The sequence below is a fragment of the Myotis daubentonii genome, chromosome 8 (assembly GCF_963259705.1).
Source record: "Myotis daubentonii chromosome 8, mMyoDau2.1, whole genome shotgun sequence".
In the NCBI taxonomy this organism is placed as follows: Eukaryota; Metazoa; Chordata; class Mammalia; order Chiroptera; family Vespertilionidae; genus Myotis; species Myotis daubentonii.
In genome coordinates, this window is record NC_081847.1 from 17,294,434 (window position 1) to 17,306,957 (window position 12,524).

Consider the following 12,524-nt stretch of genomic DNA (forward strand, 5'->3'; position numbering starts at 1 on the left):
TCAGAACGGAAGGTCAGATAAAGAGCTTCACAGATAAGGAAAAGCTAAAGGAGTTCATCACCACCAAACCAGCATTATATGAAATGCTGAAAGGTATCCTTTAAGAAGAGGAAGAAGAAAAAGGTAAAGATAAAAATTATGAACAACAAATATGCATCTATCAACAAGTGAATCTAAGAATCAAGTGAATAAATATGATCATAATAGAATCAGGGACATAGAAAGGGAATGGACTGACTATTCTTGGGGGGGAAAGGGGTGTGGGAGATGGGAAAAGAGACTGGACAATAATCGTGCACCTATGGATGAGGACAGTGGGTGAGGGGTGAGGGCGGAGGGTGGGGTGGGAGCTGGGAGGATGGGGGGGGAAAAAAAGAGGAACAAATGTAATAATCTGAACGATAAAGATTCAATTAAAAAAAAAACAAAAAACAGTGACCTCAAATCTCTATTTTGGGAAGAGAGCAGTTATCAGTACAAAAAGGAAACCACCTCTGCATCCGTGGCTGCGCTCCTTCTCTGCACTGAGTGGACATTCAGATGAGCTCTGTACATCCAGGCACTTGGCCTCCCATTGAGGAAATGACGGCACGTGCCATTGTTTAGACTAACAGGAACTTGGCCACCACCCAGTGTGTTTCTCTATTTTTTTTTTTTTTAACAATCTTGATATATAATTTTGCAGAGACAAGAAAGTGGAACAATTCAAAATACCCAGATTTTAACCTGGGAAGATTCAAGTGGGTGAAAGGCCAATCACAAAGAAATAACAATTGCTAACAACAATGACCAATGTTTATTGAGCACTAGAGTAAAGCACTTGACATGAGTAATCTCAGTGAAACTTCACAACTCCTCTATGTGTGAGGTATCACTGATTTTCCTATTTTAGAGATGAAGAAACCCTGGTGTAGAGAAATGAATTAACATACCTTACCTGCATCTGTCTGATTTTAAGAACCGAAACATTTAACTGCAAAGATACCCAGGAATGCAGTAAGATCTCGTTCATAAATTAAAATACCAAAGTTTGAGATTACCTAATTTCACTTGATGAAAATCCTGATACAATGTTTTAAAATCAATTTTGTTATTTCAGATGGGTAGGAATAAATTAAACAAGTTAAAAATTACTATTTGCAATAGGCCAGCACTACATAAGAATTTGCTAATGACATAAACACAGAAGCACTAACTGGTAGGATTAAAACTTAAAGGCATATAGAACTTCTTGAGTTACTGATTTGAAAAATTCACTCATTATAATTACGCTTGCATGTGTACGTAAAATCATCAAATACTACCAATTATTTCACCATGAACAATCTGAAGGCAGACATTCTGAGTTTAGAAAACCTTAAACTGCAAGGCCACTATGTTTAACTAAACTAAAATTTAAAGTTTAGACTATCTGAGCTCATGGATATGTGCACAAGGATTTGGTTAACCAGAGGAAGAACCTATAGCTTAAAGAGAATTCCAGAAGGAGCTATAAAATTAGTTCCGTCACTTAGTAAAACACAGTTGTGTACAGACATGGATTTAATTCCTGACATGTTCCTGTGATAGCCCCTGTACCTTGACTTTCTTGAAAGCTTAGGTCTCGTGGCAGCTCCAGAACGTCATCGGGATGTGGGACGCAGAATCCGTGGAAGGGCCCCAAGTCAAAGCACTCATGCAGGAGCTCCATGTTCACTCTTGAGCACACGCTCATGAACCCAACAGCTACACCTTCCACCTGAAACATCCAAAATATCTGGTTACTCTATCAGACCTCCAATGGATTCTCAGCATGAAACTTTCAGGAGTCCATAGCGTAGTGGGTGATTGGACCAATGTAGTTTGGAGAGTACTTTGAAGCATTTGAGGGAGGGAGCAGTGCTTTCCTTCAGCAGTTCTAGTGTCCAGCACAATGCATGGCACACACAACACACTCAAAACAATCCTATATAATAAAAGCCTAATATGCAAATTGTCCCCTCAACTGGGAGTTCAACCGGGAGTTCCACCAGGGGGCGGGGCCAGCAGCCACCGGAGGAAGGGAGGTCCCGGCCAGCAGCTGGCAGCAGACAGCCGCTAGGGATCCTAACTGTGCACAAATTTCGTGCACTGGGCCTCTAGTGTTCAACATGTGACCATGGTCAACAATCCTAGAAATGGATACCTAACATAAAGAAGCTGCCAGAGAGTTCTTGAAGAAAATCTATTTGGAACTTAACATGCGCCCTCGTGGCCCAGGCAGTGCCCTCGCCTGCCCCATATCCTTTGCATTATCCCACTGCAAGCCTAGCCTTCTGTCCACTCTCCTCCCTGGTACCATGCACAGTTCTCAGTAAGACCAGCCATTGTTCCTGTGTCCATCTGATTGACTCCTGATTCAGAGAAAGTTCATGGTCACTCACTCCTCACCAGGTTGGAACTCTTTGATTTTCTTGAATTCATTTATTTGCTTAGCTCAGTGGTTCTCAACCTTCCTAATGCCGCAACCCTTTAATACAGTTCCTCATGTTGTGGTGACCCCCAGCCATAAAATTATTTTCGTTGCTACTTCATAACTGTAATTTTGCTACTGTTATGAATCGTCATGTAAATATCTGATATGCAGGATGTATTTTCACTGTTACAAATTGAACATAATTAAAGCATAGTGATTAATCACAAAAACAATATGTAATTATATATGTGCTTTCCGATGGTCTTAGGCGACCCCTGTCAAAGGGTCGTTCGACCCCCAAAGGGGTCACGATCCACAGGTTGAGAACCACTGGCTTAGATGGTCTCATAGGGAGGAGATGTGAGGAAAGAGGTTTGGTGGAAACATCTGAGCAAATTAAACTCATGGGTCTAATCTATCACCTTCCAGCACCCTAACAGCTACCTGTGTGAACCTCTTACAATGGTCCCCATGGTTTTAGGCCTTTGATGAGAAAGACACAGTTAGGATTAAGAATGTGATAGTGCGATATAATAAGAAATTTATATTTGGTCTTCATCCCTGATCCAAGAGCAAGCTCCTAAAACATTTGCAATTTCCTAAAAGGCGCATCTTTTGTTTTTCATAATAGCCCTTTTCAAGGATATCTGAGTTTATGCTAATAAGGTGACTCTTTGAAAATTGGGGCTAGTTGTCAGAGGAACGAAACCTGTGATTTGAGGGTTGGAACTTTCAGTCCTACCCCTGACCTCAAGGGAGGGGAGAGGGGCCAGAGATTAAGTTCAATCACCAATGGCCAATAATATAATCAACCATTCATGGAACCACCATAAAAACCCCTAAACAACTGGATTAAGGAGTTTTTGGTTTAGCGAACTCATTGAGGTGCTGGGAGCTGATGTGCCCAAAGAGGGCATGAAAACTCACGCACCCCTTCCCCCCCACACACACACACCTTGCTCTATGTCTCTCTTGCTTTTGACTGTTCCTGAGCTGTAACTTTTTTTTTTTTTAATTTGTGTTTGTTTTGAAAGAGAGAGAGAGAGAGAGAGAGAGAGAGAGAGAGAGAGAGAGAGAGAGAGAGACATCAATGATTGGTTGCCTCCTGCATGCCCCCTACCAGGGAGGGAGCCTGAAACTCAGGCTGGAATTGAATCGGCAACATTTCAGTAAATGGGATAACGCCCAACCAACCAAGCCACATTGGCCAGGGCCTGAGTTGTATCTTTTATAATGAACTGGTAGTAGTAATTAAAACATTTCCCTGAGTTCTGTGAGCTGTACTATTAAATTAGTGAACCCAAGGAGAGGGCTGTGGGAACTCCTGATTTATCGCCAGTCAGTCAGGAGTACAGGTGGCAATCTGGGGCTTGTGACTAGTGTCTGAAGTGGGAGCAGTCTTGTGGGTGTGAGCTCTACATGTGTGGGTCTGTGTGGACTCCAGGTAGTGCCAGAACAGAGCTGCAGGACACCTAGTGGTGTCTGAGAGCTGAAGAACTAGTTTGTGTAGAAAGACAACACTACACATTTGTTGTCAGAAGTGCTGTGACTAGAGGAAACAAGTTATCTTTTAATGAGTAACTAGCTAATCTGCACCTATGACTGGTACTAAAATATAAATTAACAGATTTAATTCTATCTTATTCCACATTAAGAGATGACTGTGATTGAAATTCTTTATTATGTCCATTCAATAATTCTATATTTCATTCTTCTCCATAAGATAAGCATTTAAAATTTTAAAAGAGAGTGAGAGAAAATGTATAGTTCCTTGATTAACTAATCTTATTGTGGTAATTATTTTGCAGTATGTACATATATCAAATCATTATGTTGTACAACTTAAATTTATACAATGTTATATGTGAATTATATCAGTAAAAGTGGAAAAAAATAAATTTCACATGAATAATTCCTGCTGATTATTACATGCGTTTGAAGCAAATTCTGATTGACTGGTTTGATTGCCAGCTCTTAATAAAAACTAGCATTTATCCCTCAAGAGTTTAGCCTATTTTGGGGGACAACCATTCCACTTAAAAAGTAGAACTCAATAATCATAGGCATTCCCTAGTCCCCAAAATGTAGCATCGTTCCATAAATGCCCATTTGGAGAAAATGATTAATATTTAACTCACAATTTTCAACTGGTGTGCCACAAGAATTTTTAAAAAATGCAATAGTTGGCTATTTAATCAGGGGCACTGACCTCTTTTCCTTTAGATTGACAAATGAAAAAAAAAGACAACAGCCCTGATCGGTGTGGCTTAGTTGGTTGAGTATTGACCAGTATACCAAAAAGTCATGGGTTCGATTCCCGGTCTGGGCACATACCCTGGTTGCAGGCTTGATCCCGGGTAGGGAGTGTGCAGGAGGCAGCCAATCAATGTTTCTATCTCTCCCTCTCTCTTCCTCTCTCTCTAAAATAAATCAAAGCACTTTTTAAAAAATGACAACAGCCAACACAGCAAAAGTGCACTGTTGTGAATGCTCTGTCCCGAACCATAAATATATAGGTCATATAATGGAATCACATCTTATTGGTCACGTTGCATAATAAGATTGCATCTGATTAGTTAATTCTTGGTATCAGAACTCCTTATATACAAGTATTGGCACCCAATTTTTTCAAAAGTCACTTTGGAGCAAAAAGGGTAGGTAATTACTATTATTATTTTTTTTTGGTAAATCATTCAAAATTATACCTATAGTTTTGGTCAGATTAGCAAAAAGTATATTTTTTGATGTGCCACAGAATTTTAGTAGTTTATGTGTGCCATGAGATGAAAAAGTTGAAAATCACTGTTTTAACCTACTAAAGCAGAAAATTAAGCTACAATAATGCTCAGTCTTTTAAATGGCACAGAAAAATTAGGTATTAAACTAATGTTCTCAAATGTGCCTTCTATTTTAAAACCATTTGTTTTCAAACATATGTTTGAAAAATACATGTGAGATTTCCTTTATTTTCTCTTCAATGCTAAAATATAAGGGGATGATTTAAAAATTAATTTTTCCATGCATATTCTTTTACCGGCTCCCCAAAATGATACTAGCTAGCTGTAAAAGGCTGAATTTACACAGCTGTTTTATAAAGCCATTGACACTTTAATAAAAGTCCAAAATAAACATTTTAATTTTTTCCCCAAATAACAAGCGATTGTTTGTCTTGTTTGCACTCATGAACAAAGGCTGAGTAGCTGCAGTTGTCTGGCTTCTCTGTAATTGTAGGCCCAAGACTCAGCAGACGCTGATTAACCAATCCATCTACCATATGTGCAGAAAGAGACGGCCAGCCTCCCTCTCGGCAGGGAAAATTGGCATCCATCTTGGTTCACATGGAGATGTCCTTCTAATCTACAGCCACACTGGCACAAAGAAACTTCGGTGGCCTGAAATACCTTTTGCTGGCTTCATGGCGAGCTGCATGCGCATGATAAGAATGTATTATTTATAAGACTGCTGTTAGTAATGAGCTATTACACTAATGGCTCATTGTGTTTGGAATTTGATTTCAAATGGCATGGATCACACATTCTGATGAAAATGAGAAAAACATGTTTTGCCATTCGGAACAAAGATTTAACATTCTCCAATTCTACAACCTGTTATATTCCCATCATTCATCCCGGGTGTGACAATTCACAAAAGTTCACAATTATGGACTGCTACCGAGCAAGGACATATTGTGGACGGGTCTGCTATTTCCTTTGAGTTTCTTTCAAATAACTATTTTGATTTGAGAAACACTGTTCTGAATTATGAATTTGTGGAAGTGTTCAAATGCATCTTTTTGTGTGTATGTTTTCCAAAAACAATAAATGGATGTAATGGACTATTTCACCTGTACAATGAGAAGGCATTGATTGCTGGCTGCTATCTACCCTCCAGGTGACAGGGATAGTTTCTACCACAAAGGCGTCTTCAATTTTCTTACACTGAAGAGCGAAACTGTGAGTTTTGTTGTTGTGATGATCTACATGATGGTACATAGGCTCAGGTTACTAGAAAATCATATGTGCAGTGGTCTTGTCCTCACAAGCAGGTCCATTTATAGACACATGTACACTGTATCGTACATGCTTCCATCGAAAAGGCCTTATGGTCATCCTTCCCTGTTGGGTGGCAAGACTCCACAATTAGGTAGCCCTCACTGTGAACAGTGCCAGCTTTGATCCCCTCTTCCTTATGCCGAGGGCATGGCTGAGTTGGCAGGCTCTGTCTACACACAGGTCAGCGGTGCCTACGCCAAAGCAGACACTCTGCCATCTGTCTCTAGGAGCTGCCCTTGGCCTCTAACTTTCCTTCCCTGAAATCTCAGTTTGGAGTAAACACCAGATGACAAGGTAAGCCAGGGCAAAGTTATGAAAAGCAACTTGCAGCAAAGTGATGACTGCAAAGTAGCTATCAAGCCAAAGAATGTCCTCACAGCTAAAAACCTTTAATTAAGGGCTTTGCACACATACAGGCATAACTCTCAGACATTCTACATGCATGGCCTGTAACTACTGTGAGCTGGGTTGGTAAGAGACAGACTTGATGTACTGTGTTCTATTATCTATTGTCAACTGAAGTCACATGTAAGCAAGTAAATGCCTAATTGTCATATTGGGGAGAAAAGCCCTTACTTGTAGCAAATTCCAATTTCTGTGATATAGATAATTGTGGCCAATTGTAAACTACCAATGTGATGTCACTGAACAGGAAGCTGGAAAGGGATGCCCAGCAGCCACCATTATATGGTATTGCCACCACACAGAGACCATGGATGGAAACCTAAAGAGCACAAGAATTAGTAAAATAATCAGGAAGTGATGGGTATTGAGCATTTATTAATTTTGTTTTTAATATAACTTATTACACTGTAAGCTTATATAACTTATTTTTTAATAATGGCTGTTTTTAACAACCAGCTTGTAAAACTACTGAAGACTTGGAAGACATAAACAAATGGAAGAACATACCATGTTCATGGATTGGTAGAATCAACATCATTAAAATGTCCATACTATCTAAAGCAATCTATAGATTCAATGCAATACCTATTAAAATACCAATTGCATATTTCAAAGATCTAGAACAAACTCTCCAAAAATTCATCTGGAATGGAAAAAGACCCCGATAATGGGGGGATGAGGAAACACTTGTAATACCTTAACCAATGAAGAAATTAAAGATAAAAAAAAAAAGAAGAAAAAGACCCCGAATAGCCACAGCTATCCTGAGAAAGAAGAACAAAGTTGGAGGGATCACAATACCAGACATCAAACAGTTCTCAAAACTGCCTGGAACTGGCACAAGAACAGACATATAAACCAATGGAACAGAATAGAGGACCCAGAAATTGACCCAAGCCATTATACTCAATTAATATTTGACAAAGGAGGCAAGAGCATACAATGGAGTCAAAACAGCCTTTTTAATAAATGGTGCTGGGAAATTTGGTCAGATACATGCAAAAAATGAAACTAGATCACCAACTTACACCATACACAAAACAAACTCAAAATAGCTAAAGGACTTGAATGTAAGATGGGAAACCATAAAAATCCTACAAGACTCCATAGGCAGCAAAATTGCAGACATGTGTCGTAGCAATATCTTTACAGACATAGATCCTAGGGCAAGAGAGACTAAGGAGAAAATAAACAAATTGGATTACATCAAAATAAAAAGCTTCTGCACAACAAAAGAAACCATGAACAAAGAAAACCATCAACAAGAAAGCCCACTGCATGGGAGAACATATTTGCCAATGTTATCACTGATAAGGGTTTAATCTCCAACATTTACAGGGAACTCATACAACTTAACAAAAGGAAGATAAACAATCCAATCAAAAAATGGGCAAGGGACCTAAGTAGACTCTTTTCAAAAGAGGACATACAGAAGGCCAAGAGACATATGAAAACATGCTCAAAGTCACTAATCATCCGAGAGATGCAAATCAAAACAACAATGAGGTACCACCTCACACCTGTCAGATGGCTATCATCAACAAATCAACCAATGGCAAGTGCTGGAGAGGACACGGAGAAAAAGGAACCCTCCTTCACTGCTGGTGGGAAGGCAGACTGGTGCAGCCATTGTGGAAAACAGTATGGTGTTTCCTCAAAAATTTAAAAATGGAACTGCCATTTGACCCAGTAATACCACTTCTAGGAATATATCCCAAGAAAACAGAAACACCAATAAGAAAGGATATATGCACCCCTATGTTCATAGCAGCACAATTTACAATAGCCAAGATTTGGAAACAGCCTAAATGCCCATCAACAGATGAGTGGATTAGAAAACTATGGTACATCTACACAATGGAATACTATGCTGCTATGAAAAAGAAGGAATTCTTAGCATTTACAGCAGCATGGATGGAACTGGAGAGCATTATGCTAAGTGAAATAAGTCAGGAAGTGAAATAAAAACACCACATGATCTCACTCATTTACAGATAATAAAGACCATTATAACCTGATGAACAAAAAGATAGATACAGAGGCAGAGAAGCATTGAACAGACTGTCAAATTACAGAGGGAAGGCTGGGGAGTGTTGTGGGGTGGGGGAGGTAAGAGATCAACCGAAGGACTTGTAAGCATGCATATAAGCATAACCAATGGACACAAGACACTGGCAGGGTGGGGTGAAGGCATGTGCCGGGGGGGTAGGGGAGGCCGAGGGAAGGTCAATGGGGGGGGGGGCGAGGAGGAGACATATGTACTACTATCTGTAATACTTTAAACAATAAAGTAAAATTTTTAAACAAACTACTGAAGACTTCACAATTGGCTCTTGTAAGCCAGAGAGAGAGCTAATTCCAGCACACCACTGCCTAAGGGCCAACCTGAGGAAGTCTAGGTGATTGGGAGAATGACACAGGGAAACAGCTGGGAGGACAGTGACAGCACTGATTTTGAACCTGAAGAGGCTAAATTCCCTGGATACAGCTTGGTACAGACTGAAGATCTGCTCCCATATCTTAAAATGGTTTCCTCCCTATTGAGGGGTCCTGTTTCTGCCTTCCCATTTGAGACTGAGTCTGTGGTCTCATCTCCAAAGAACACAAAGCTTCTGATGTCTGAGGCAGCATGACCTCTTGGAGATTGGCTCTCTAGACACACCAAAGGGTCCTTGCAGGGTTGGGATTGCAATTTTAAGCCTGTAACTTCCCTCTGCTGTTTACACACAATAAAAGTGTGTAACATACAACCAGAGAAAGAACGAATGTGAGGGTCTTCCCACTGCAGCTGCTCTTCAGGAGCACTAACTCAAGTGATTTAGGTTGAAGCTAGCACCTTGGAAGCAAAAAATTAAAAGCCTTCTCCAGAGTGATGTCAGCATCAAGGCAGCTTAAAGATATCCATCATTTTGTCCCCCCAATTCAACAGCAAATGTTCAGCATCTATCCATGAACAAAAGTGCCTATGAAATCCAGTACCATATGCAACGGGACCTGGAAGGAGTCTTGCCTACCTGTGCATCAGGAAATAGGCAGACAGTCATAAGCCCTGGCTATGGACCATGCGCGGCCTATGAACTGGCCCCAGCACCTCTTGGTGTGGTCTGGGAGCCACTGACTTAATCACTCGCAGAGGAGAGAGTCTTTGTGAAAGAACATGTTTCTAGAGAACTTCCGGGACTTCATTGAATTTGGTTACACTAGAGTGGGTAAAAGAAACAGTTTGACTTTAACCATGTCACCCATCACCAAGGAGACACAGATTAGTGCCAAGATAGATCTTCCTTGGGGCGGGGAAAGGGATAGCATATGAACAAGTATCAGCACTCCCAGCTGTGTGAATGCTTCCTAAGGGATTCATTTATCTTCACCTCATTCAGCCTACTAAATCAGGGGCTCCAAAACTGGGGTGGGGTAAGGTGGGTGAAAAGAGTCTAGGAAAACAGCAGATCGAACTCTTGGAGAACATTAAAGACACAGACCATAAATATGTTGCAAATTCTACCCAGAAGTCCACCCATGACCTACTGGTAATGTCTCACCCATGAATCCCTCCAACTGGCCATGAGCACTCCCTGCTCTCTGTGTCCCTAACCCATATACCACCCTACTCCCATGGCTAGCTCCCTTGCATGTTTCCAGCAGCAGCATGAGCAGGCTTTGGCAGATGGCTAATGAGCACATGCAGAAAATCAGTTAAAGCAGTGGGCCAGAGAGAGACCACAAACTTGAGTTGTAGTGCCATCTTTGGGAAAAGAAGCCGTCTGTACTCAGTCTGCTGCTTCTCAAGATTCAGAGATTACATATGCGCTTACGAATTCTGCCACAAGAGAAAGCAAGTAGCATGGAGCAGATGTATTCACAGGATATCCAAGAAAGCCTCAGAATTCCTTGTAGGGCTAATGGAGATATTTCACTTATGATGGAGATGATTGCTACTTCAAAAGTGAAGCCAGTAACACAAAATTCCAAGGAACATTTAAAAAGCAAGGAAATATGCAAGGAAATAAATACACTAACCCAACTCAAAGAGATGGAGATCTCTGATTTATCATATAAAGAACTAAAATTAGAAGAAACTTAATGAACTACATGAAAGCACAGAAAGACAGTTTAAGGAAATTAGGGAAACAATACACACACACACACTCACATTGAGAAGTTTAATAAAGAGACAGAAATCATAAAAAATTGAAAAGAAATTTTGGTGCTGAATAATACAATGAATGAAACAAAACAAAATGTAATAGAGAGCATCAACACAAGACTTGATCAAGTAGAAGTAATCAGTGAGATCAAAGATAGGATCTTTGAAATTATCCATAGAAAAACAAAGAATGAAAAAGAGAGGAAAAAGTCTACATGATCTAGGAATATTATCAAAAAGATCAATTTGCAAATAATTGTATTTCCAGAAGGAGAAAGAGGGAAAGGGAGACAGAAAGCTTATTTAAGAAGAGCTGAGAACATCTTAAATCTAGGGAGAGATTTGTATATCAAAGTTCATAAAAGTCCTAAGTCACCAAAGTCAACTTGAAAAGACCCCCTCCAAGGCACATTTAATAAAACTGTAAAAAATAAAAGACAAATTGAGAATCTTAAAAGTAGCAAGAGACAAGAAGCTGCAATTTATTTTAAGGCTACCTTAGCAGAAACCTTACAGGGCAAGAGAGCATGAATGATATATTCAAAGTGCTGGAATCAAACCCTGCCAACCAAGAACACTTTACCCAGCACTGCTATCCTTCCAAAATGAAAGGTAGATAAAGACTTTCCCAGACAAACAAAAGCTGAGGGAGTTCATCACCACTAGACCTACCATACAAGAAATATTGAAAGGAGTTCTTTAAACTGAACATGAGAACATATAAAAATATACAACACACTGATAAAGGTAAGTATACAGTCAAATTCAGAATTCTCTAATACTGTAATATGGTGGAATGTTAAACACTTAACTCTAGTATAAAGGTTAAAGTCCAAAAGTATTAAAAATAAAATATCTATAATTTATTAATAAATATACAATATTAAAAAAGGTAAATAGTGACATTGAAAAAGAAAGAGTAAAATTTTTGTATGTGATTGAAGGTAAGTTGTTATCAGCATAAAATAGACTACTACATGTATAAAATTTTATGTAAGCCTCATTGTAACAACAAAGCAAAAACCTGCAGTAGATCCCCAAAATATAAACAAAAAAGAATATAAGCATAACACTACAGGAAATCAATAATTAATAAAAGATGGCAGAAAGAGATAATGAAAGGAACAGGGTACTACAAAAAAGAAAACAATAACTCCTTACCTATCAATAATTACTCTAAATGTAAATGGATTATATTCTCCAATCAAAAGATATAGAGTGCCTGGATGAATAAGAAAGCAAGACCCAACTATATGCTGCCTATAAGAGACTCACTTCAGCTCTAATGCTAAAGTGGAGAGTGAGGGGGAAAAATGATATTCCATGCAAGTGGACACCAAAAGAAAGCAGGGGTACTTATATCAGAGAAAATAGACTCTAAGCCAAAAATGGTAACAAGAAACAAAGAAGGTCATTATATAATTATAAAGGGTTCAATTCATCAAGAAGATATAACAATCATAAATATAAATATAAGCATATATAT

General features: G+C 39.3%; 1 protein-coding gene across 1 annotated transcript in view; it reads right to left on the minus strand.

Moving 5' to 3' along the window:
• The window catches only part of CFAP61 (cilia and flagella associated protein 61), a 239,479-nt gene that overhangs the window by 195,794 nt on the left and 31,161 nt on the right, over positions 1-12,524 (minus strand). The window contains exon 8 of the mRNA XM_059705429.1: positions 1,579-1,738. Coding sequence (XP_059561412.1) covers positions 1,579-1,738 — 160 coding nt within the window. The remainder of the gene's footprint in view (positions 1-1,578; positions 1,739-12,524) is intronic.